Source organism: Rana temporaria, chromosome 3 (genome assembly GCF_905171775.1).
Source record: "Rana temporaria chromosome 3, aRanTem1.1, whole genome shotgun sequence".
In the NCBI taxonomy this organism is placed as follows: Eukaryota; Metazoa; Chordata; class Amphibia; order Anura; family Ranidae; genus Rana; species Rana temporaria.
The window spans coordinates 224,881,214-224,907,099 of record NC_053491.1 but is presented as its reverse complement, the minus strand read 5'-3'; the positions used below and the strand labels follow the sequence as shown (position 1 = coordinate 224,907,099).

The following is a 25,886-nucleotide window of genomic DNA, read 5'->3' as shown; positions in this document are numbered from 1 at the left end:
ACACACACACACACACACTACAGATCGCCGGCATTACTAGTAAAAAATAAAAATAAATGCCCTAATTCTGTCCCCTATTTTGTAGAGGCTATAACTTTTGCGCAAACCAATATACGCTTATTACGTCGTTTTTTTTTTACCAAAAATATATAGAAGAATACGTATCGGCCTGAACTGAGGAAAAAAAATATATATATTTTTTTAAATTGTGATATTTATTAAAGCAAAAAACATTGTTTTTTTTTCAAAATTGTCACTGTTCTTTTGTTTATAGCGCAAAAAATAAAAACCGCAGAGGTGATAAAATACCACAAAAAGAAAGCTCTATTTCTGGGGGGGGGGGGCATAAAAGTGTTGCACTGGTCATTCAAAGTGCGACAGCGCAGAAAACGATTTTTTTTCTGGGAAGGAAGGGGGTGAAAATGCCTTTTATTGAAGAAGTTAAAATGCCCCTCGGGAGTGCGGAGCGGGGAGGTGTCAGGTGTTAGTTCACCTTGACTTATTTTTTCAAGGGGGGTACCGCCCAGAGCCGGGATCCTCCTGGTGCTGCTCTAGTACCGCCCAGAGCCGGGATCCTCCTGGTGCTGCTCTAGTACCGCCCAGAGCCCTGATCCTCATGGTGCTGCTCTAGTACCGCCCAGAGCCCTGATCCTCATGGTGCTGCTCTAGTAAAGCCCAGAGCCGATCCTCCGCTGCGCTAGTACCGCCCGATCCTCCGCTGCGCTAGTACCGCCCCGATCCTCCGCTGCGCTAGTACCGCCCCGATCCTCCGCTGCGCTAGTACCGCCCCGATCCTCCGCTGCGCTAGTACCGCCCCGATCCTCCGCTGCGCTAATACCGCTCAGAGCCCTGATACCGCTCAGAGCCCTGATCCTACGCTGCGCTAGTACCGCTCAGAGCGTTGATCCTCCGCTGCGCTAGTACCGCCCAGAGCCCCGATGCTCCGCTGCACTAGTACCGCTCAGAGCGTTGATCCTCCGCTGCGCTAGTACCGCTCAGAGCGTTGATCCTCAGCTGCGCTAGTACCACCCAGAGCGTTGATCCTCAGCTGCGCTAGTACCGCCCAGAGCGTTGATCCTCCGCTGCGCTAGTACCGCTCAGAACGTTGATCCTCCGCTGCGCTAGTACCGCCCAGAGCTCTGATCCTCCGCTGCGCTAGTACTGCTGGGTAGACAAGAAAACATTCTATGAATGATGGGAAGCAGCACAAGTCCTGCCCACTCTCAGCTCTGGGCAGTATGAATGGGAGAATTTCCATGAAGCAGCAGCCTGCAGGATACACACTATTATACATAACTAACCCATGTAGTGCTATACCCTCCCCCTCCCTTCTTTCCTAAACTTCAGTTGTAAACAGTTGAATGCACCATGCATACATTTGGAAGCCCAGAAACCACGTAAAATGGATCAGGCAGTAATCAGGTTGAACATAAATAATACAATCAGTCAGGACTGGCACTAAGCCTACAGAACCCACATGAACAAAAGAAAAGCTCTCACATGTTTCCTGCCTCTCCTCATCCAGGAAGGAGCCGAGATCACCGCATAGTACCCCAAGCCGAGCTCTCCCTCAATCTCTTCGCTCCTTCCCCACACCGGATATCACTAAATAACCAGCCGAAAAGAGCAGGACCACTCGAGGAATTGAAATCTTCCGCCCCAGCCACCCACCAATCACTACACAGTATCCGGGTCACCAAGCCGCTAGCAACCAATGAGATAAAAACGCCAAGGCAATTTGGCTCGGGAGAAGAGGGCGTTACCCGTTTTAAAACTACATATGCAGCGATTGGTCGCGTTCTCAGTGTGTTAGATAGCAGAGCCTGTGATTGGCTTGGTGCTTATTGCAGGGGTCAATGACAGCTTCCAGCGGCAGCCACGCCCCTAAAACCTGATTATGCATGCAAACCCCGCCTCGGGTCACGTCGCGGGAATTTTTAAAGAGCTGGTGGGGGTGGCGCGACTCTGATCAGCTGTAGAGCCATGCATCGGTAATGGGAGCTGTGCAGACGGTGATAGGGCATGTGTATGGCTGAGAGCGGTGACATTAGGATTGTGGATGACAGCCAAGCTTTGTGTTGTTTCAATGTGGATGTGCGATCTTGGCGTGTCTATAAAGTGAGAGCAGTTTTGCATTTAGGCAAAACGAAATGTTCAGTTTTAGATGGGACTGGACGTTGATAGTACAAGCTGAACACGTGATTTACCATTAATAATTCCACAGCTGCCCCATAGATCTGCCTCACATCCCTTATGAGTTACAGAAGTTAAAATGCAACTATAGGCAAAACTTTTTTTATTCATTCTTTATACATTTTGGATCAAAAGGGTTTTTAGCCACTTACTTGTTTACATCTGTGTCCCATTGCAGAGATTCCCCTTCACTTCCTGTCGCATAGCCGAAACAGGAAGTGAGAGGCAATCCCTGCAAATTAAGGGAATTCCTTGGTCACCAGAACTAGTGTCCCCATTGGAAGATTTCCCCTCTTATAATTTCTCTCCACATCAGTTTTGCATGTAGCCTTTAAATTGTTTTATAGTAATCCATACTTTTCTAACATGGTGCAGATAGTAGCTGCATCTCCTCTGCTTTTCTAGATCTCCAAGAAAAGTTTTCTTGTTGGGCTGTCCAATTGGAGCTTATGTGATCATCATTCATAGTTTGCGCTTGTCGGTCCCTTTGTTCAGGTTTCAATTTGTAGGTGTGGGGGCTTTTTTTTTTATATTATTTTTTTATTATTATTATTATTCCCACACACCCAGGGGCGGACTGACAACTTAATGGGGCCCCCGGGCAATAGAAGATTATGGGGCCCCCGGGCTTACAGATGGCCACCATGCCAGAAGGCAGTGGAGAGGCAGGGCAGCTAAAATCTTGATTTTCACATCAAAAGCATGTCAGTTTCGGACATATCAGGGACAGATGTAAAAAAAACAGATTTTTACATACTGTCCCTGGTTTTACTCAACCTGGCAACCCTGATGGGGCCTCCTAGTAGCATGGGGCCCTCGGGCAGTGCCCGAGTGCCTCAACGGTCAGTCCGCCCCTGCACACACCTGTGGGTTTCCCACTTTAGGTGCAGGCATCTATGGCACATCTGGCATTTGTGGTTAGACTACTGCCAATTGCTGGCTAAGCCACTTAAAAATGATTTTTAGTTGCTCTACCATGCGCCAAGGCAAGAAGTGTAGTATGCCATAAGTGCGGTGATCTGGAGGTGTGATATGAATGAAATGTGCAGGCAAACAAGTCTACATTTAGTTGTGGATCCCTGGAGAAGTCATATATCACCTATCTGATTGTCAGCAGCTCTAGGCATGAAATGCTGTAGCTAAACTTTATTTAGGCTCCATTCACATCTCCGCGACAAGCAACGCCACGTACGCGGCGTATTTTGCCGCGGATAGTGTATCTTTTTTTTTTTTTTTTCAAATTCTTCCCATTGCTGTCAATGGGCGAACGCCAATGTCGCCTGAAAAAAAGGGTCCGGGACTTTTTTTCAGGCGACAGGCGTACGGTGTCTATGAGATGTGAACCATCTCCATAGACAGCAATGGGAATTTCCCCCTCTAGCGGCACAAGCGTCGGGCGTTTTGTCGCCTAGATGTGAATGGAGACTTAAAGTAGAACTATAGACAATTTATTTTTTCATTTCGGCAAGAGCAAGGGAGGGTTATAACCCCTGTCAGATATATTTTTTTTTTGCCATCTGTTTCGTTGCAGAGATTTCTCTTCACTTCCTGTCTCATAGCCAAACAGGAAGTGAAGAAAAACCTTCATACTAAGGGAATTCCTTGGGGTTCACAAGAACTAGTGTCCCCATTGGAAGATTTCCCCTCTGACTTTTCTGGGGGCAACCCAAAATGTGGGTTTTCTCTTACTTTAATTTTCAACGATCATGGGTAAACAGGAAAAATAGAAAGGATGAATCTATTTAGCGGGGGGGCACAAACCGTAATAAGAACTGACAGGTGTTTTTTTTATTCCTCTCTACTCAAAAATTAAAGGGGAGTTCCACCCAAAAGTGGAACTTCCGCTTAATCCACTCCTCGCCCCCTTGCATGCCACATTTGGCATGTCATTTTTTTTTTTTGGGGGGGGGGGCATCCTGTCTCTCTTCCTCCTTCCGCCAAGGGGCTGCTAAGGCAATACGTCATATCGCCTTTTGGCGGCCCCTCCTTGTAGGCGATCGCCAGGGACACGTGACAGGTCCCAGGCGATCGCCTGTCCAATCAGATAGCGCAGCGCTGCTCGCGCAGTGAGTGCCCAGCCGTGAAGCTGAAAGCTGTCATGGCTGGGTGCCCACAGTAACAATGAGGACGCCGGTTGGAGAGGAGCGGAGCTCCGGCCGGCGCTTCGCTGGAACGTGGAGCAGGTGAGTGACACTTTTTGTAGCTGCTGACTTTTAATAAACCTTAAAAATGCCTGGAACTCCCCTTTAAGTTTTGCCTTTAGTTCTACGTTGAATCTAAAGTTTAGGTTTAGCATATTTTTCATAATTGGGCTAGATTGGACTAAAGCAAGTATGCATGTGCTATACCTGGCCGATCCCTGTGAAAGCTGGTAAAATCACAGTAGTAGGCACAGCTTCTAGGGTGATCATCTTTGTTCTGGTTCCCATGCCAAGAAGCTGCCCTGCTGCTTACTGAACTGTTGCTTGCTCGACATCCACAATTCAGAGAACATGTTGCATTCTCTGATTGCATGAGGCGGAGATGTCACTGCTCCACCTCCCTATCTCGTCCAGTCAGAGTGCTTTGCATTCTTTGCGAAAAAGAAAATTGTCCTATGAATTGATTTGCTCGAGCAGCTTTCTGTGTTCACAATGCAGGAACGCAACTGCTCTGCACAATACCCAGAGATCACTGGAGTAAGAGTGCCTACTACATTGATTTCCAGTTTCCAAATAGGTCCCACAGGTTCGGCAGGCACATACTTGGACTAGTTTAAAGGATAGGTTTATTATTTTTTTAAAGTGATCACTGAATTTGTATTTATTTTTTTTGCAGTTAAAAAAAGTGTATTCATAACTTTTTTTTTTTTTTTTTTTTTTTTTTTTTTTTTACCTGTAAATCATTGCACCAGCGATTAACAGATCACTGGTGCCATGCAGGTCTCCTGCAGATCTGTCAGTGTATCTGTGTGCCTGTTCACCCCGTACGGGCAAGCAGATGCACTGAAGGGAAGAATCAATAAATTATGACCGCGCAATGGTAGTGCATTAAGGACTTGTAGTTCATTCGTACACAGAGCCCTTTCCTGGTGGAGATGTAGTAGTGAGATGGGGTTTGGCAGAAGGAACCAGTGAACTGTGGTAAACCAGGGAGATGGGACAATTCCGCAATTGTTTTCCCTATGTACTTTAGTGGAGTACTTTACATGAGCAGGGTGGCATTTAGTGCTGTAGGCAGAAAAAAAATAACTTTTAAAGGGTAGCTTGCCTGGTGAACTTGGTATAGAGTTAAGGTTGCTTTAAATCGGAGGTCTCAAAGGGCCATGTCATTGGTATTGGTTGTCGGTGGTAACAGAAAAATTAGCACCTGTGGTCAGTGGCAGGAATGGTGCTCCATTGTTGGCATCTGTGGGCAGAATGGGGTCCCCATTGTTGGCACAAGGGTGCCCATTGTTGGCATTTGTGGGCAGAATATTGCCCTATTGTTGTCAGGAATGGTGCCCCATTTTTTATGTCAGTGGGAGGAATGGTGCCCCATTGTTGGTGGAATGGTGCCCCATTGTTGGCGTCTGTGGGTGGAATGGTGCCCCATTGTTGGCGTCTGTGGGTGGAATGGTGCCCCATTGTTGGCGTCTGTGGGTGGAATGGTGCCCCATTGTTGGCGTCTGTGGGTGAAATGGTGCCCCATTGTTGGCGTCTGTGGGTGAAATGGTGCCCCATTGTTGGCGTCTGTGGGTGGAATGGTGCCCCATTGTTGGCATCTGTGGGCAGAATGGTGCCCCATTGTTGGCATCAGTGGGAGGAATGATGCCCTATTTGGCGTCGGTGAAAGGAATGATGCCCCATTGTTGGCGGCATGGTGCCCCATTGTTGTCAGTGGCAGGAATTGTGCCCTATTGTCAGTGGGCGGCATGGTGCCCCATTGTTGGGGGAATGGTGTCCATTGTTGGTACCTATGGGTAGAATGGTGCCCCATTGTTGGGAGGAATGGCGCCCCATTGTTGGGCGTCTGTGAGAGGAAGTGTTTCAAGGGTAAATTGAAGGCAAGCAAAGGGCTGTGTTTTGGAAACCACAGCTTTAAATGATTGAAACCACTGGGTCAGCATTGGGTAGGAAATTGGATTTTTAAGGAGCAGATAGGCTTTGGCAGCCTTGCCATTTTCTCTGTACATGCTTCCTTTGTAGGCAAAAGCCTTTTCTTTTTTTATATGTAGAATTCTGAACCCTCAGACTTGCAGTCAGACTTGCTTTTAAAAATCTCTAGTTTTGAATAGGTGTTCTTTTAAAAGGGACATGTGTTCTCTTTACCTTTTTTATACTGCAAACAGCCTTGCACAGCAAATGCCTATAGTTGCATGCACTATTTGAGAGCTTCCCAGACAATCATAAGGCGTAAGAGCTACTTTTGCAAATTTAAAGTATGTCTAAATTGGTCACTAAAATCTCATGTGATTGCCATCATGTGACCCAGCTGTTTCCCAGCCTGCCTGCTGGGGCAAATCAGTGGGAGGAGCTTTAAGTCCTGTGCTGCTGGTAAAAAAATAGATATAGATATAGAGGGGTTAGCTCGGTAGCGGGGTGTGTGACCCCTTGGATGGGTTCACCACACACTGAATTTATACAGACTGGCAGTCGAAGACGGTTGAAAACAACGTTTTTGGTTTATTTTTCCATCTTGCTGGAAAAAAATTGCTAGCATCCGAACAGCATGAACAAAATCAAACCATAAAATAAACCCTAGCCACTCTGGGCGTCTACCTTCCACACAGGAACCTTCCACACAGGAACCTATCTATGAAGTCTAACACAGCCTACTGCTGGGTAGACAGTGCTGGTCATACAGCACAAAACAATTATTTTGATTTTTATCACACAGAAAAATCAATCCTCTCCTCACCTCCACAGAAGACCTTCTGGCACTGCTCTCCTACTCACAAAGCCTTAGGAGTGATGCAGCCATTCAGTGGTAATCCTTTGGGCTACTTATAGAGGCCTTAATTGCCTCATTCTGAACAGCTGAAGTTTTTCAACGGCCTTCAGCCTTTCTCCTGTCTATTATTTATTTATATATATATATATATATATATATATATATATATATATATATATATATATATATATATATATATATATATTTGAACTCCAATCTTGTGCAAAAACATGATGGTGCGCTAGCTAGGGGAAGTTTCTGCAAATCACAGCCTGTTTCACACTCCTCCAAACTGTGTCTATTGTATGTGCTTATAATTAATGGGAGGTGATGCCTCCATCAATCCTATAATATCCCACTCATTGTGTTTAGTGGGCATGGAGGGGCTGTCATTTATCCCTGAGTATACACCCACATGTGTTACTCTATAGTCACGTGGGCTGCATAGATAAGAGGAAATGAACAGCTTAATGGGGATCTAAAACTGGAGCATGCTCAGTGGGTGTGCAATGTGTGGGCTACCCATTTAGAGGTTGCAGCAGGGACAGACAAGGAAGGAACAAGCAGTTCTTTGCAGAATACAGAAAACATTCCGTAGTGATGGAGTATGCACAGCATATACTGACTTTTTTTTTTGAGGGTTTAGTGACACTTTAAAGTGATTTTAAATATTTTTTTTTTTTTTTTAAATACTCGCTTGGTGCAATGGTTTTGCATAGAGCAGCCCCAATGCTCCTCTTCTAGGGTCCCTTGCCAGTGCTCTGGGCTCCTTTTCTGTGTGGCTCAAAAGCAAGCCGCTTCCTTTGGTGGCACATGTGCTGTCTTGATTCAGGGCCTTGCTGTGTCTGACACATTGCAGCTTGGCCCCGCCCCCACTCACTGGATTTAATGGTCAGTAGCAGGAGTCGATGGCTCCTGCTGCTTTCACTGAATCATGTGAGGAGGGAAAAGAAGCAGCACTGCTGGATTGAGATTGGGTAAATATTTAGGGGGGGGGGGGCTGGGTAGATGCTGCATAAAGTTACCTTTTAAATGGGTTGTAAAGGTTAACTTTTTTATTTTCTAAATGGGTTCCTTTTAAGCTAGTAAAAAAAATATATAAAGCCGCGCTACCTAAAAGCATACATAAATCAAAAATACTCTAATTAACCCAAATTGGTGAAAGCCAAAATAAATCAAAAATTACTAAATATAAATGCTGAAAAATCAATGAACATGAAATTGTAATGTCCAAGGGAAAAATACAATTAAAAGTCCATCTATATGCATAGACAAAATTAAAAACTGTCCACCCGTGCAAACTTCTTAAAGCGGTGGTTCACCCTCAGTGACACGATTTTACCATCGAGACAGGCATTGTAGCGCGAGCTACAGTATGCCTGTCCCGATTTTTTTTACCCCCGTACTCACTGTGTACTCGTACATTATAGATTTCAGCTCCCGCGGGGAATGGGCGTGCCTATGGAGAGGGAGGATGATTGACGGCCGGCCCTGGCACGTCACTCTCCCCGAAGACAGCCGGAGTAGGTCTCGGCTCTTCACGGCGCCTATGCGCAGGCGCCGTGAAGAGCCAAGCCTATTTTGGCTATTTCCGGAGAAGCGTGACGCGCCAGAGCCGGCCGTCAATCTCCATAGGCACGCCCATTCCCCGAGGGGAGTCGGTATCTTCGATGTACGAGTACACGGTGAGTACGGGGATAAAAAAATCGGGACAGGCATACTGTAGCTCGCGCTACAATGCCTGATTTTATGGTAGAAGAAATTTTCTCACCTCGTCTTTCAGGACAGCACCTGGAGAGAGCGCAGCTCCACCCACTTCCCAGGAAACACTGCAGTCAATGCTATAACTTCCGCCCCCTTCCACCATGGCCTCAGTTGTAGTGTTTCCTCCGGCCATGGTGGAAGCGCTGCAGGGAACCAAGGGTGTGCTGTTCTCTCCCCAGGCGGGGAAGGTGGTTTTGGAGCATACCGGTGTTTGATGTGTTAGGAGGTGATCCTCCAGGAGGCGGACTCGACTTCTCCCCTGACGCGCGGGTGAAGGTCGGGTACTTCTCCTCTTCGGTCCGGCGAGGACAGAGGCTGCTGGAGGTCCCGCTCCCTGAGTCCGGGCATCGTAGCTTGCGTGGGGGCGGTCAGGTGCCGTTCTTCCGGCATACGAGGTCCCGGAGCGGAGGGCGTAGTGACGTCCTTTCCGGGTGGAGGCGGGACTTCCGGCCGCCTGGAACGCAGGAGGAAGAGTGGCCTCGGCGGTGCTATTTTCCGGGTCTCGCAGCGGCGAGAAAGAGCCGGGAAATTTAAAAAGCTGTCGCACGCCCGCAGCGTTCTTGGACCATGGAGCCAGAAGACACAGCGGAGGTGGCGGGAGCAGGAGCCACAAGCACCAGCCTGGCCCAGGTAGGAGACCCAGCGGTGGTCAATGTACCAGGGTATTGTTATGTCCCTCTTTTCTGCCCCTTCGGGGGAGGGGAGCCTGCCTCACTCACCCTAGTCACTTCTGTGGGTGTGTGTAGTTTTCTGGTACAGCGGTGATGGGTTCTGGTTTTATTTGTTCACTAGCTGTGTGCACTTGGTGATTTGCTGGTCTGGCATACAAAGGTTAAACATAGCGTTGTTGTCCTTTGTGTCGTTTCAGAAAGTTAAAGAAAAACTTAAAGTGGTAGAACCTCCTCCTTCCAAGAAGCGGTGTGCTACTTGTAAAGCTTCCCTTAGGGGAACTGGACCAAACCTTTATGCAAAACTTGTATTGCGGAGATTGTCAGGGGGGGAGGCCTCTACTAGTTCGGCCTCTGAGCAGCCCACCGTCAAGGGTACGGGGGAGTTGCTCTCCGTTTAGGGAGGAGTTGCACCAGACTTTCCAGTCTTTTCGCTCCTTCCTGGACAAGGGTCCGACTAAAGGATCTAAGGTCAGGGCCAGTACCCCCTCCACATCTAGAAGGTTAGACAGTGAGTCAGAGGAGGAGGAGCCTGAAAATGTTGTTTCAGGATCAGAGGCGGAGGAAGAAGAAGAAAGGGATACTTCTTCCTCGCGCTATAAACTGTCCTTAGAGGAGGTTGATGACCTATTGAGGACTATTCATTCTACCCTAAACATTAAGGAAGATGCGGCTCAGCTGTCCTTGCATGACAGGATGTACCAGGGCTTGGATGAGGTGAAACATCGTACCTTCCCGGTACATAAAGTATTGTCCGAAACAATTAAGAGAGAATGGAAGGACCCGGAAAAGGCACCCTTCTTTTCTAAATCTCTGAAAAGGAGATTTCCTTTCGATGAAGATCCAACGCAGGCATGGAATAAAAGGCCTAAGCTGGATGCAGCATTCTCAAAAGTTTCCCGCAATACGGACCTAGCTTTTGAGGATACAGGTACCCTTAAAGATCCCCTGGATAAAAGAGCAGATAGCCTGCTCAAAAAAGCCTGGGATACCACCTTGATTAATCTCAAGCCAGCTATGGCATCCACTGTGGTGGCTAGAAACCTTGAGCATTGGCTGGATCAGCTTAAAGGTCACATCGAGGCTGGGACCTCTCTTAGAGAGCTTTTGGAGTCCTTTCCAGTCCTTATGAAAGTGGTAGGCTATATAGCGGATGCATCTGCTGAATCCGTGAAGCTCTCCGCCAGATCCTCGGCGTTGATAAATTCAACCAGAAGGGCCTTATGGTTTAAGACCTGGCAGGGGGACACAGCCTCTAAAGTGAAACTATGTGGGTTACTATTTGAAGGAGACTTGGTGTTTGGCACAGGGCTAGACGCCGTTCTGGATAGGACGGCGGATAGAAAGAAGGCTCTTCCTTTAAAAAAGGTAGATTCGGGGCCCAAGAAAAATTTTCGTCCTTTTTTCCAAGCCAAGGGTCCTAAGGATGCGCAAAGAGGGCAGGGTGGTAGACCCTGGCGCTCCCAGAGGGGCCGCGGGAAGCCTGGGGTGTTATTTCGCTCCCCCAGCCAGCCTGCTAAGCCCCAGTGACGGTCTCCCAGCTGTGGGAGGTCGGCTCCAAGCCTTCCTTCCACAGTGGGCAGAAGCGACGTCCAGTCCGTATGTCCTCAAACTGATTGCAGAGGGCTACGCACTGGAGTTCTCGGGAAGACCACCGTCGCGGTTTTATGTGACCCAATTGCCCAGAGAGCAAGAGAAATCTCGGGCAATGCTGTCATTAGTGGAAGATTTTCTCCAACAGAGGGTGATTACGCCAGTACCCCAGAGAGAACAGGGGGAGGGCTGTTATTCCCATATATTTCTAGTAAGGAAGCCGTCGGGCAAATTCAGGTTAATTTTAAACCTAAAAGTCCTGAATCTAGCTATCCGGTACAAGAGATTCCGAATGGATTCTATATACTCTGTGAGAAAGCTTCTTCCTCTGGGGTGCTTTCTAGCATCGATAGATTTAAGGGATGCATATTTGCACGTCCCGATCAGGACTTCCTCCCAGCGCTATCTGCGCCTAGCCATCAGAACAGAGAGCGGAGTGAGACATTTCCAATTCAGAGCCCTCCCATTCGGTCTTTCCTCCTCTCCCAGAGTCTTTTCAAAGGTGGTGGCAGAGGCCTTGGCACCCCTAAGGCTCAGGGGGATTTCTATAATTCCATACTTGGACGACCTCCTGGTGTTCGCCAAGTCGGAGGAGCAGCTTCTCCTGGACCTGAGGAGGACCCAGGCTCATTTGGAAGGGCTCGGATGGATTCTGAACAAAGAGAAGTCAAATCTAGTGCCCTCCCAGAGGATAGTCTTTCTAGGATACGCTATAGACTCTGTTCAGGGGAAGTTTTTTCTACCAGAAGAAAAGATAGAGAAACTTCAGGCTGTGGTGAAGACAATTCAGTCGAATATGCCGATTTCGGTTCGCTCAGCCATGTCCACAATGGGCTTACTCACGGCCGCCATTCCGGCGGTGCAGTGGGCTCGTCTCCGTTCAAGGGACCTACAACAGGCGATCCTTCAGAATTGGACCCATGGGGAATCCCTAGAGAAGAGATTCAGAGTTCCGTCTTCAGTGAAAAGGAAACTTTGGTGGTGGAGAGGCCAGGCATATCTGCGCCTAGGCCTGTCTTGGTCCTTCCCCACTACAAGGGTCCTAACTACGGACGCGAGTTCGTGGGGATGGGGTGCACACCTGGACGGGCAGATGGCACAGGGATCCTGGACGAGGGAGGAGTCCAGGAGGTCCTCCAATTGGAGGGAACTCAGGGCCATTTGGTTAGGGCTAAGGGCCTTCCAGGAGCTGATTCTGGACCAACACGTCCAGATTCTGTCAGACAACGCCACAGCGGTGGCGTATGTTTCCAGACAGGGGGGCACGAGAAGCAAGGTACTCCTCAATCTGGCCTTACAGACTCTGTCCTGGGAAGAGGTGAACTTGGCATCCCTATCGGCTGTACACCTAAAAGGCAGCCTAAACCTTCTGGCAGACTTTTTAAGTCGGACGAGGGTTCTGGAATCGGAATGGTGTTTATGCCCGGAGGTCTTCCAAGAGCTAGTAAACAGGTGGGGATCCCCTCAGATAGACCTGTTCGCGTCCCAGTCCAATGCCAAGGTTCCGGCTTATTTTTCTCTAAACAGAATGGACCAGGCAGAGGGTCTAGATGCGTTAGTCCAACGCTGGCCCTTCCGCCTGTGCTATGCCTTCCCCCCAGTTCAGTTCATTCCTTTAGTGCTACGGAAGCTTCGGGAGGAGAAGACTACTCTGATCCTGATAGCCCCGTTCTGGCCCAAGAGGCCTTGGTTTTCGAGTCTGTTGGAACTGGCAGTAGAAGATCCCTGGGTACTGCCAGTCAGAAAAGATTTATTGTTTCAGGGCCCTCTACTTCATCCAGACGTGAGTCGATTAAGACTCACGGCCTGGTTACTGAAGAGCTAATTCTTAGCAGTAAGGGTTTGTCCAAACGCTTGGTAGATACGCTACTTAGAAGCAAGAAAAAGGTCACGAGGGCGATCTACTTCAAGACTTGGAAAGTTTTCAATTCCTGGTGTGAAGGTAAAAATTATTCTCCTTTGAATACATTTTCCGTCTTGGAGTTTTTACAAGACGATATGGATAAGGGTGTGGCGGCTTTGTCAGTGTTTCTAGAGAGACGTTTATCTCTGGAGCCCTACGTTATCAGATTTTTTAAGGCCTTAGCCAGGGCTAGGCCTTCCCCGTTTAAATTTTTCCCCAAGTGGGATTTATCAGTGGTCCTGGGGGGTTTGACTAAAAAGCCCTTCGAACCACTGGTAGACGCCTCTTTAAAATTTCTGACTTTGAAATTGGTGTTTTTGGTAGCGGTCACCTCAGCGAGGAGGGTTAGCGAGCTTCAGGCGCTTTCCATTTTGGAGCCTTTTTTGTCAATCTTCCCTGATAGGGTAGTATTAAGAACTGATCCGAGTTTTCTTCCGAAGGTAGTGTCAGTATTTCATAGGACGCAGGAAATAGTGTTACCTACCTTTTGTCCAACTCCTTCTTGTCCGAAGGAGAGAGAATTCCATTCCTTAGATGTCAGGAGATGCATTAGACGCTATCTAGAGGTCTCTAGTGAGTTCAGAAAGGCGAATTCGCTTTTCGTTTTGTTTTCGGGATCCCGCAAGGGGCAAGGGGCTTCCAAGAGTACTCTGGCTAGATGGTTACGTATGGCTATCCATGAAACATACAAAGCTAAAGGTTTGGATCCTCCTCCGGGAGTAATGGCCCATTCTACTAGGGCAGTGGCAACTTCCTGGGCAGAACGGGCTGGAGCTTCGCCAGAACACATCTGTAAAGCGGCAACGTGGACGAGCTTTTCCACCTTCGCTCGTCATTATAGGATGGATTTGCTCTCTGTGTCAAAGCAGTCTTTTGGCAGGAAGGTCCTGCAAGCGGTGGTCCCACCCTAGAGTAAGTACTCGGTTATCATCTCCAGGTGCTGTCCTGAAAGACGAGGTGAGAAAACCTTAGTTAGACTTACCGGTAACGGTATTTCTATGAGTCTTTCAGGACAGCACCGATAACCCGCCCTTTTATTATTAAAGATAATATATATATATGCTAATGCGTGTAGTTTCTATGTTCTGCTTATCTAATTTCAGCGTGGCCGGAGGTACTCGTGAACAACTGAGGCCATGGTGGAAGGGGGCAGAAGTTATAGCATTAACTGCAGTGTTTCCTGGGAAGTGGGTGGAGCTGCGCTCTCTCCAGGTGCTGTCCTGAAAGACTCATAGAAATACCGTTACCGGTAAGTCTAACTAAGGTTTTTTTTTTTTTTTTTTTTGGGTTTATAGGGTGAACCCCCGCTTTAACATTGATTTGTGTATACAGGCTCATCAAACTCTGGTGGTGACAAAGTATAATGTGAAGTCCACCACCAATGGAGAGAATCACTGCTTACCAGAAAAAGGTGATCCCCCCCCCTCCCCCACAACGGAGGATCAGCAAAAGCATGTAATTAACACAGCCTGTGTTCCAAGCACCTCAAACCTGCTTCACCGCTGATCAGATCCCTCTCATGGACATTTCAGACTCAAAGGCACATAGCATGGCATGAAAGATATAAAGGCTCAAAGTGTAAAACCTTTGGTTTATTGTATAAAAGAGTAAAAACACACTTGCAAACAGTACGATGTGCCGGCCGGTGCACTATCGGGCAGACCGTCCGTCTGGATTGCAAGCAGTATCAAGAGATGACGCCAGCATGTCGCTTAGCGCTGCCCTATGCATATAATACAATTTCCTTTTTTTTATGTTCACAGATTTTTCAACATTTATATTTAGTAATTTTTGATTTATTTTGACTATATTTCACTCAATATTCCCATGTTTCATGTATTTGGGGTTGATTATAGCATTTTTGATTTATGTACGCTTTTCAACAGAGCATCTCCGGGTTACTGGGTCTTGAGGATGGACCACTGGCCAGGACTTGCTCAATATGCAATCGAGCTACTGGCCTGTCCTGCATCTAGCGTGCTTTCTAATCAAGGAATGTCATTGTCCAGACTCTGTTGATAGGCTCACATTTTATAAAAATGAATCGGTCCTGGATCAGCAGCTATCAAGCACCTGATGCTGATGTAACTGACATGGATCTGGGATCCCGTGAAGACTGCCTATGCTGCCTCCTATTCCTCCTGAATCTTGATGCTAGCTTTCAACAATATTTTTGGTTTAGGGCACCACCACCCAACACAAGGCCCAATTTATTCTGCCCCTGTTTAACCTGTTCTGTCCATGTTATTACAGTTTTTGAAATATTTAACAGCAGGGCCCATTCCTGCACCCAACAAGAGTAACTGACGTGTTGGTGTTCTGGCACCAACACCTTAGGCCCAATGTTTCTGCAGAGTATATAGTGTGTGTGTGTGTGTGTGTGTGTGTGTGTGTGTTATATATATATATATATATATATATATATATATATATATATATATATATATATATATATATATATATATTATAGTGTATTGAAGTGGTTAAGGGGAACCCTATGGCAGAATTAAGAAAAAGGCATGGGTCCCCTTCGGTCTATACCAGACCCTTTGCGTCTAGCATAGATTTTAAGGGAAACTCAACGCCAAAATAAAAAGGCGTGGAGTCCCCCCAAAACCCATACCAGACCCTTATCTGAGCATGCAACATGGCAGAAAAGAGGGGAAGGGACAAGAGCGACCCCCCCCCCCCCTGAACCATGCCAGGCCACATGCCCTCAACATGGGGAGGACGCTGTGTTTTCAATGATTTCTTTATGTATGTTGCCTTGATCCGACAATATATTAGTCATGAACAATTTTAAATGACATTTGTTCCTTTATAGAAATGTAATTCCCCCCCCCCCCCTCTCACCTTCCAGGACAGCTATTGGCTCCGCTCTCTATAGGAAACACAAATCGGATACAATTTAGAAGGCCCCTCCCTTTCCTCTGACCTTCGGTTTTGTTTCCAGACCCTCCAGGAGCACCGACAATTTTTTTGTTTTTCCTAGGTCTGGTAACTGGTTGGCGGACCCCCCTGCTTTGGCAACATCCAGTACTGGTTGTGGTCAAGTCCTGGATGTGTTCAGTCCCTGTTTTTGGCCAGAAGGGTTCCCTGTTGGAGGTTCTTGCTCACCTGCAAGGGTAAATGGCAACTTCCCTCAGGTTCTCCCCAGCTCTGCTGGTGGAAACAATGTCTTCCTCGGCTTCAACGAGGTGTCACAAAATGGCATTGGAGGATTTCCGGTGATGCGGCAAGATGACGCTGGAACCAGAAGTCACGTGACTCATTTTCCGGCGCTGTGTTCATAATGAACATGGCGCAGTACACGGAGCACATGCTGCCTGGGACAGCAGCCTATTCTTGGGCGATCACCACTCACCAATGGAGCTTGAAGATAGGCCTGAGGAGGGAGCACCCGCTCAGATGGAACCAGCGGCAGCCTCCGGTTCCCATACTACCCCCAAGGTAAGCCCTTGTCTGTAATTATGCAGCAGGGGACCTTTTTTTTGTATGGGCCTGCTTTTTTTCTTATGGCTCTTGTTTCTGTTCTTTTCTAGGATAGACAGATGAAAAAGAAATGCGGAAACTGTAGAGCCAGGCTACCTGATGGATATAAAAAAACTTTTTTGTGAAGATTGTTTTCTATCTAGGGCTAGTTCAGAGACTTCCTCTTTTAAAGAACTATTGTCTTCTATGAAGGAGGTGGTAGCCTCCTTTCCGGTCTTTCAGTGACAGGGCAGAAGGTCTAGGACTTTCTTCCTCTGGTCCCTGGATTCAAGAACCTTCGGCTTCAGTTAAACCCCCTCGTCTGTCCGAGATCAGTGATTCACACTACCTCAGATCCGGGAGAAGGGGAGAACCCAAGCTTCTCATCTGATGGGGATTCCGCATCAGTGGGGGAGGCAGGTAACACTAAGTTTCTTTTTCCAGCAGAGAAAATTGATGAGATTTTGAAATCCATTTATACCTCTGAACAGATTGAGATACCACAGCAAATCCAATCTGTGCAGGATAGAATGTATAGGGGACTTCAGGGGTGGAAGTCAAGGACTTTCCCTGTTCACCAGTCACTTAAGGATATGATTCTGTCAGAATGGAAAGATCCGGAAAGGAGAGTGTTCCATCTAAAGGGCACAAAAGATTTCCTTTTCAATCTGAAATTGAAGGAACTTTCTTTAAATCTCCTAAGCTAGATGCCCCTATGTCTCAAGTTTCTAAGAAGTCAGACCTGTCCTTTGAAGACTCAGGGGTCCTGAAAGAGCAAATGGATAGGAAAGGCTGATTCTTTGCTACGCAAGGCCTGGGATGCTTCAGCTTTATCCTTGGGTCCAGTTGTAGCATCCACCTGTGTGGCTAGGAATTTGGATGTATGAGTTCAGCGTCTGGACGCACTCCTTTCATCTGACACCCCCAAAGAGGAGATTAGGGAGTCCCTCCCACTCATTGCTAAATCAGTAGCCTTCTTGGCTGATGCATCCTCTGTGAAGGCTACAGCAAGGTCTTCTCCTCTCATTAATTCAGCTAGACGAGCAATCTGGCTTAAGTCTTGGGAGGGGGACCTGGTCTCCAAGAACAAGCTCTGCGGCATTCCCTTTGAAGGCAAGCTCGTATTCGGTTCCTCCTTGGTGGTGGTCCTAGATCGTTCCTCTGAGTAGAGTAAACGGTTCCCTTCTCAAAAGAATAAGCCACAGATTAAGACTTTTCGTGCTTTCCAAAACCAAGCAAATTTTGGAACCAACAGGTGAAGAAAAGTGGTCTTTTAACAAAGATAAGCAAAGGAAAAGGACTCTTTCCTGCTTCAGCCCATTCCAAAAATCCCCAGTGATGCCAGGGTAGGGGGAAGGTTGTCCCATTTCATCAAGGAATGGGCAAAGATTTTCGACAATTCCTTTATCCTTCAGACATTGGAAAGGGGTTACAGGTTGGAATTCCAAAGTCTTCCACCCCAGAGATTTTTTTTTCTTACTCATCTGCCGAGAATAGCAAGTCATGTTAAATCTAATTTCCATGTGGGAAACAGGTTAATTTCCCCTGTCCTGGAAAATCAAAAATTCCGGGGATTTTATTCCCACGTCTCAGGTACAGAAAGCCTCCAGCAGGTTCCGGACGGTCATCAATTTGAGCGTCCTGAACAAGTATATTCTCTACAGACGTTTCTGAATGGAAAACATTTACTCTGAGGAATCTATTATGGCCAGAGGTATTCATGGTTACCCTGGATCTTCAGGACGCTTATCTTCATGTCCCAATCTGCCAGAATCACCAAAAGTTCTAAATCATTGGCAGTTCAATGCCATCCCTTTCTCTCGGCAGCACCCAGAATTTTTACAAATATCATGGCCGAAGTCATGGCCTTTTTTCGGATACAAAGTGTATCTATCGTCTCATATCTGGCATACATGAACAAGCAAGAGGGCACTCGTTCAGAGTCGCTCCTACCGCTATAACAGCAGATTCTGTCCTGGGCAGAAATCAGTCACCTCTATCAGAGCAGTCCACATCAGAGGTTCAGAGAACACGCTGGTGGACTATATGAGCAGGGTGAGCGTTGGTTCCAGCTGTTGGCAGTTGCATCAAAGCACGTTCCAGGAGATTGTGCTAAGATAGGGTCTTCCTGCAGTGGATCTTTTTGACTCCAGTCAACAGAAAACTACCAGCGTTTTGCTCACTGGAGAGACGGGGTCCTTAGGGACGGATGCTCTCTCCTTCCCGTGGGATTTCGCTTTGGCCTACGCCTTCCCTCCTTTTGCCCTCCTACCTCTGGTAGTTGGGAAAATTATTCAGGATCGGTCAGAAGTGGTTCTGATCGCCCCCTGGTGGCCCAGGAGGAGTTGGTTTTGCACCTCTGTGGATCTTCCCTGGCCCCTGCCAGAGCGGAAGGATCTACTCCATCAGGGACAAGTATTGCATCCAAACCCTCAGACCTTCCATTTGATGGCCTGGAGGCTGAGCAGCGCATCTTACAGTTGAAAGGGTGTTCAGAGACAGTTATTCAGACTATCCTAGACAGCCGCAAGTTGGTAATTAGAAGAATCCATGGGAAAGTTTGCAAAACCTTTTTATTCCTGGCAAAGGAAATCCGGTTTAGATTCTTTTTCTACGGTGTTCTAGATTTTTTTTTTTTTTCACAAGGGAGTGGAGAAAGGTCCATCTGTCAGCAACCTTAAAGTTCAGGTTGCGGCCCGGTCTGTGTTTTCAGACAAGAGGCTAGCGGAAGATCTTTTTGTCCGGAGGTTCGTTTCAGCCAGATCTAGACATGCTCCCAGGATCGTCAAACATCTGCCTTCTTTGGATCTGTCATTAGTGCTTAATGCTCTAACTATGTCTCTGTTTGAGCCTTTGCATTAAGCTTCCCTGAAATGTATTTCCTTGAAGATTTTCCTTTTGGCTATTACATCAGGGAGAAGGATTTCTGATCTGCAGTCCCTTTCCTGTAAAGATCCCTTCTTGAGGATTTTAGAGGACAGGGTAGTGATCAAGCCTGATCCTTTCTATTTGCCCAAAGTTTCTTCTAACTTTCATAGGTCCCAGGAAGTAGCCCTCCTAGGGGCTGTTCCTCTCCCAAAAATGCGGAGGAGGAAAGGTTTAGTTTTTTGGATGTAAAGAGATGTCTGCTGCTTTACTTAGAGATCCAGTGGGTTTAGGAGATCCTCCCAGCTGTTAGTATTGTTCAGTGGCCCCAAAAGGGGATCCAAAACGGCCAAAAGCTCTATAGCTAGATGGATTAGGGAAGCTATTTGTGAAGCTTACAAAGCGTCAGGTCAGCATCAAGTAGTCCTCCTTCTAGAATTGGGGCTCATTCAACAAGATCCATGGCTACATCATGGGCAGAAAGAGCATGGGCATCATGGGAAGAAATTTCTAAAGCTGCTGTCTGGTCCACCTCTCATGCATTTGTCGAACATTAGAGTTTAGATGCTTTTCAGCCAGGACCTCTCCTTTTGGTTTCAAACCAAGTCCAAGTAGCTTTCTGCTGCTTTCTCAGGGAGGCTCAGGCCAGAGTTGAAGAGATGGTGGATACAGACAGCCAGGCAAAATCTGAACCCAGTTCAGAAGAGGCTGATCCAGGTCTGGATAGTGATGTGGAAGATATCAGGCTAAACAGACATCTCTTTGGCTTAGATTTGGAGGGACTCCTTCAGGCTATGTTACTGAAGAGATCCCTGAACCAGCAAAAGAAACCTCTGGCTAAGATGTACAGGGGGTTGGTGAAAAAACAGTCAAGGGTATCTTCCCCCTACCCCAATCCTTGGATTTAGTCCTCCAATAATGGGTTTCCTGAAAGAAGTTTGGTCAAAACTAAGACTTGGAAAAGGTTTTCCTTCAAAGAGGAGTAAGCGGAAACCTTTCTAAAGGTCCCCAAGTTAGACACCACTCTTTCTCAGTAATATCAAAGTCTGACCTTTGAGGCTGCAGGGAACATCCGGGATGCTATGGATCGCAGAACAGAGTCCCTGTCACAAAAGCATGGGAGGCAAATTACTCCACTATGGCCCCAGTCTTGGCAGCAACCTGTTGCCAGGAATGCAGACTTCTGGATAGACTCTTAATAAACACCTCTCACAGGGTAATAAGTCTCAGGAACTTCTGGATTCTTTCAGTAATAGGAAAGGCTGTAGCTTTCCTGGCATATACCGCTGTGGATTCAGTGAGAGCCTCAGCCAAAACGGGTGCCCTGATTAACTCGGCCAGGAGGACCATATGGGTTTAAGCCTGGGAAGGTGATCTTCAAAGACCAAACTGTGTGGTCTCCCCTTTTAAGGGTATTTGCTGTTTGGGCCGGGCTTGGATAAGGTTTTGACCAGGTCCTCAGAAAAAGGGAAGAAATTTCCTGTCAAACCCAGTCAGGAAAGGTACAGGAAATATTTTCAAGTCCCCTCGTGGCAAAGTCAACAAAAATCCAAGAAAGAACCCAATAGAAGGTGGGGGTTTGGTAGAGGTAGGCATAAAATAAAAATGTTTCCCCCTCTCCAGGCCAAAGTACCAAAGAGTCAGTGACGCCAGAATCTAGGTAGGGGGCAGGCGGTCTCATTTTTTTGTCTCCCAGTGGGAGAGAATTTCACACAGTCCATACATTATCAATTTGATCTACTGCCTAGAGTTCTCATCAAAGTCTCTGCTTATGATTACACCAACGCATTCTCCCAAGGATGCATTAAAAAAAAGAAGGCATTCAGGAATTGGTGGAACAAGTGGTAGTTCCCGTACAAATAAACCAGCCATACCAAGGCCGGGAAGTATCGCCTTATCATAAAGCTCAGGAACTTAAATTCCTAGAATACAAGAGATTTCCCCTAATCGTCTTTCGGGACAGCCACGAGAGACCTTGGCTCCTCACCTCCGTAGGAAACACTGCACCAGCCTTCTATAAATTTCCTCCTCCCCTGCTGGCTCCTCGGTTATTTGTGTTTCCTTTAGAGGGGAGACCCCACGGGAACCAAGCTAGGAGAGCCAAGGGAGGCTCAGGCAGACATGTCCGGAAAGGGAGCAGAGGCATCCTGGACAGGCCAGGTCACTAACCTGGTGAAGACTTGCCACCCTCACATTCCTGAGTGCAGGTGTAGGTCGGGGGGGCTCAGTTTTTCAGCAGAGTGCGGTGGGAAGAGGTGCACAGCCAGCCGTCCCATACCCCAGCAGTGTGTGGCAGCATAGCAGTGTAAGCCACGCCGGGTATCGGGACCACACGGAGCCGACGGCGGGTGACGTCATGTCCGGCAAACGGGTGCGTGCACTTCCGGGTTTGCGACTTCCGGTGGCGAACTATAAAACAGAGCCAGGCAGAGGCTGGAGGGAGCTGCATATGCTGTGGAGATAGCAGCGCCGCTGGTGAGACAGAAATGTCAGAAGCAGAAGGAACAGATACTGCTCCAGCAGAGACCAGCTCCAGCCATTTCAAGGTAAGGGGAACCTAGGATGGATCTCCCCTAGCCTAAACCTACCACCCCTCCCCCATCCCAGGGAAAAAAGGGAAGGGGTTGCTAAAGTCCCTCCAGTGTCAGAGGGTGGTTCATGGGGCCCCTAGTTAGGAAAGCCCACATGAAGGCACTGTGCACCTGCCATGGGCAGGGGAAGATTACTGGTACTAATTGTGTTTTTTGTTTTTTTTCCCCCTTTATGTCTTTTCAGAAAACAGACAAAAATAGGCCTCCTCACAGCTCGGAGGAAGTGCCCATCTTGCAAAGTTACACTTAGAGATTCATGGAGGAAAGCAATATGTACAGGAACTAGTACAGGAACACACTACAGAACCGAGTGAGCTAGCATAATCTGCTAAAGAGTTATCCAACACCTTTGAATCCTTTAAAACCTTCTGAAGGATTTCAGATCCTGCAGCTTCAGTCGGCTTCTCCAGTGCAGACAGTGGTTAAAGTACCAGAAGTACTACCTTCCACCAGTGCAGGCCCTTCAGTAGAGATGTACAGAACTGTTCGCCGGCGAATAATTTGCGGCGATTTTTGCGCGTTGGCCGATGCACGCAAACATATGCGCTGTTCGATCCGCCTCCTATTAATTAACATTGAGCAAACTTTGACCCTCTACCTCAGTCAGCAGACACATTCCAGTCAATCAGCAGCATACCCTCCCTCCCTGACCCTCCCACCTCTCGGGCAGCATCCATTTTAGATTCATTCTGAACCTGCATTCTTAGTGAGAGGAGGGATAGTGTTGCTGCTGCTGAATTTATAGGGAAATCTATAGCTAGGCTAGTGTTTTCAGTGTCCACTCCAGTCCTGAAAGACTCATCTGATCTCTGCTGTAAGGACAGCACCCCAAAAAGCCTTTTTAGGGCTAGTATATCTGCTTTTTTTTTTTCCTGTAATCTAATTGCAGTTGCCTGCTGGGCAGCGTGTGTGTCAGGATCACAGCGTACACTGTGCCCAGTGCCACCCACCACTCATCTATAGGGGTGCAACGGATCAAAAAACTCACGGTTCGGATCGTACCTCAGATCAGGAGTCACGGATCGGATCATTTTTCGGATCGGCAAATAAAAAAAAAATTCTCCCCCACTGTAATATACACATTTCCCCCCCCCCCCCCCACTGTAATACACATCTCTCCCCCACTGTAATATACACATCTTCCCCCCCACTGTTCACCCCCCCCCCCCACCAACTATAGTACCCCCTCGGTGCAAACACCCCCCTCCTCTCGGGGCAGGAGAATCTTGGTTCCCAGATTTGCAAGGCTTCCATAGTCTTCCGTTTCCTACGTTCTACCAGGTTGATGTTCAGGCCTTCCTTGATGCCAGCTTGGGACAGAAGGCTTTTGAGGTGTTTGTGCTTCAGACAGTTCCCAGTTCTGTGTGTCTGGGCCTGTTGTCCTTGCTCCCCTCTGTTGTATTGCTGTTCGCATCCCAACTATATTTTGAATTCCTGCATTCCTCAATGAACAAAAGACAGAATAATTTTTATACTTGTAACATTTTTCTTTTTTCTTGGATTTCCCTGGGCCCGTCCCTATGTGTTTGATCATGCACACGGTACTGCTTGTGGCTAGCCCACAACCTTTCTGCTTACCAGGGCCCATCCTGTAGAGAATAATATAAGCCAGCTGTATCTGAATCTTTGTATCCTCAATGAACGCCAAGGTGTGTGTGTGTGTGTGTGTGTGTGTGTGTGTGTGTGTGTGTCCACTTCCAAGTAAAAAAATTTTTTGCAGCAATCATCTCGTTTAGGCTAGGTTCAAACTTTTGTGGTTTTCCTGCAGCTGTGTTTGTGCAGGCACAGCAGCCTATTCGCTACTTTAAGCATTTTTAAGCAGATTTAATAGGTTGCGCTGTACCTGCAGGAAATGCAGGGAAAAGGTTCTTCCACCTTTTCTAAAGTCTCAGCCTGAAGGAAACGGCATAGTGCTATGTAGGGGTGCAACGGATCAAAAAACTCAGATCGGATCAGAAAAAGACAAATCTTGTTACACCCACAAGTTTTAGATCTCAAAGCTATTTTCAACACAAAACTGAGTTTATGTGTTTAAATACAGTATATGTAAATCTGACAGGCTGTTTACGTGTTAAATGTGAAACGCCTCTGATTTTTCACATTTAACTAAATGTGAAAATCAGAGGTGTTCTGTCACATTAGCAAGCATGTAAGGTTTGCTGTTGCTTTTAAAATTTAACATGTAAACAGTCCGTTGGATTCCCAAATAATGTATTTAAGCACATAAGCCCCGTTTTGTGTTGAAAAGAACTGTGAAATCGAAACCTCCGGTGGGCTTAACAAGATGTCCGCTTTACCCCTTCTCACTATCATTCCTGTGCAGGAGTGTGTGGTGGAGCAAGATGGTGGCGACGAAACGTCACTTTCTGACGAGACAGCCGCTACCTGGTGTACCAAGATGGCCGCTGCTCCGGAGCTTGGCCGAAGCCGGGGACTTTTTCTATGACCGAGGCTGCAGAGCGCTCCGCGGATCGCGTGGTGTGCCGATCCGAACAGGGTGACCCGTGACGATCCGTTGCACCACTAGTGCTATGCATGTCTGGTTTACAGTTTCACACCCATATATACAGGTAAACTTGAAAAATGTTAATATCATTTCACTAATGCAACTTAAAAGTGAAACTAATGAGATTCATTACATGCAAAGCAAGCTGGTTCAAGCTGTGATTTGTCATTGTGACGATTATGGCTTACAGCTCATGTAAACCCCAAATTCGTAATCTCTGAAAATTTGAATTTTGCATGCAATCAAAACAACAATTGTACATGGAACAATATTGGACCTCTGAAAAGTAAAAGGATGCATATGTACTCTAGTTTGGGCCTTTTTGCAGCAATTTATGCCTCAATGTGGCGTGGCATGGAAGCTGTCAGCCTGTGGCACTGCTGAGGTGTTATGGAAGACCAGAATGCTTAAATAGCGGCCTTCAGCTCGTCTACATTGTTCAGTCTCGTGTCTCATTTTTCTCTTGGCAATGCCACACAGATTCTCTATGGGGTTCAGGTCAGAAGAGTTTGCTGGCCAATCAAACACAGTAATCCCACGGTCATTAAACCAGGTTTTGGTGCTTTTGGCAGTGTGGGCAGGTGCCAAGTCCTGCTGGAAAATGAAGTCGGCATCCCCATAGAGCTTGTCTGCTAAAGGAAACCTTAAGTGCTCCCAAATCTCCTGGTAGATGGCTGCATTGACCCTGGATTTAATGATGCACAGTGGGCCAACACCAGCAGATGACATGGCTCCCCAATCAACACACTGTGGAAACTTCACAAGCATATTGCAGTGTGTGCCTCTCCATTCCTCCTCCATACTCTGGGTCCTTGGTTTCCAAATGAGACGCAAAATTTGCTCTCATCAGAAAAGAGGACTTTGGACCACTGAGCAACAGGCCAGGTGTGTTTTTTCTTTAGCCCAGGTAAAACAACAAGAGGATGGGGGGAAAAGTAACAGTGGCTGAGGCTGACCCCTAAAAATTAAGGACTGTCTTGGTAGATAAAATTAACATACATGTAGTGTAAAAGGAAAATGTATTGCATGTAAAAAATGATACAATTAATACATAATTACAATTGAAAAAACAAGCCTGCAGTGATTCCAGGCAAATTCTGTAATTACAAGCATATGGAATGGTCTGAGTCTCGACTAGTTTAGTGGTATAACCACTTCTTCGGGAGAACCACTCTATAAAACAAACCTTACATAAAACAAAGAAAATCGGTATGACAAAAGAAATGCAGCATAAAAGTTAATAATGTAGCGCCCCCTTACTTTCAGTATGGGCACTACGCTACAGTTGGTGGGGAATGGGAGAGTTATTTTGCTCTCATTCACAATTTTCTAAATTTGGACTGCTGTCATTCCGGAACTGTCCTGTAGGTCAGTCTGCGCTCCAGGGATGCAATCCCATCCCTGGGCGACGGTTGGCACTA

The 25,886-nt window shown here is 47.1% G+C and overlaps 2 protein-coding genes across 4 annotated transcripts in view; one reads left to right on the top strand and one right to left on the bottom strand.

Moving 5' to 3' along the window:
• Window positions 1–1,727, bottom strand: part of CDC25C (cell division cycle 25C) — a 41,193-nt gene extending 39,466 nt beyond the window's left edge. For all 3 annotated transcript variants that reach the window (XM_040344357.1, XM_040344358.1, XM_040344359.1), the window contains exon 1: window positions 1,501–1,727. The gene's annotated coding sequence lies outside the window, so the exon portion shown is untranslated. The remainder of the gene's footprint in view (window positions 1–1,500) is intronic.
• A 181-nt stretch (window positions 1,728–1,908) lies between these two features.
• The window catches only part of LOC120932165 (oocyte-specific histone RNA stem-loop-binding protein 2-like), a 72,078-nt gene continuing 48,100 nt past the window's right edge, over window positions 1,909–25,886 (top strand). The window contains exon 1 of the mRNA XM_040344360.1: window positions 1,909–1,991. Coding sequence (XP_040200294.1) covers window positions 1,984–1,991 — 8 coding nt within the window. The 5' untranslated portion in view covers window positions 1,909–1,983. The remainder of the gene's footprint in view (window positions 1,992–25,886) is intronic.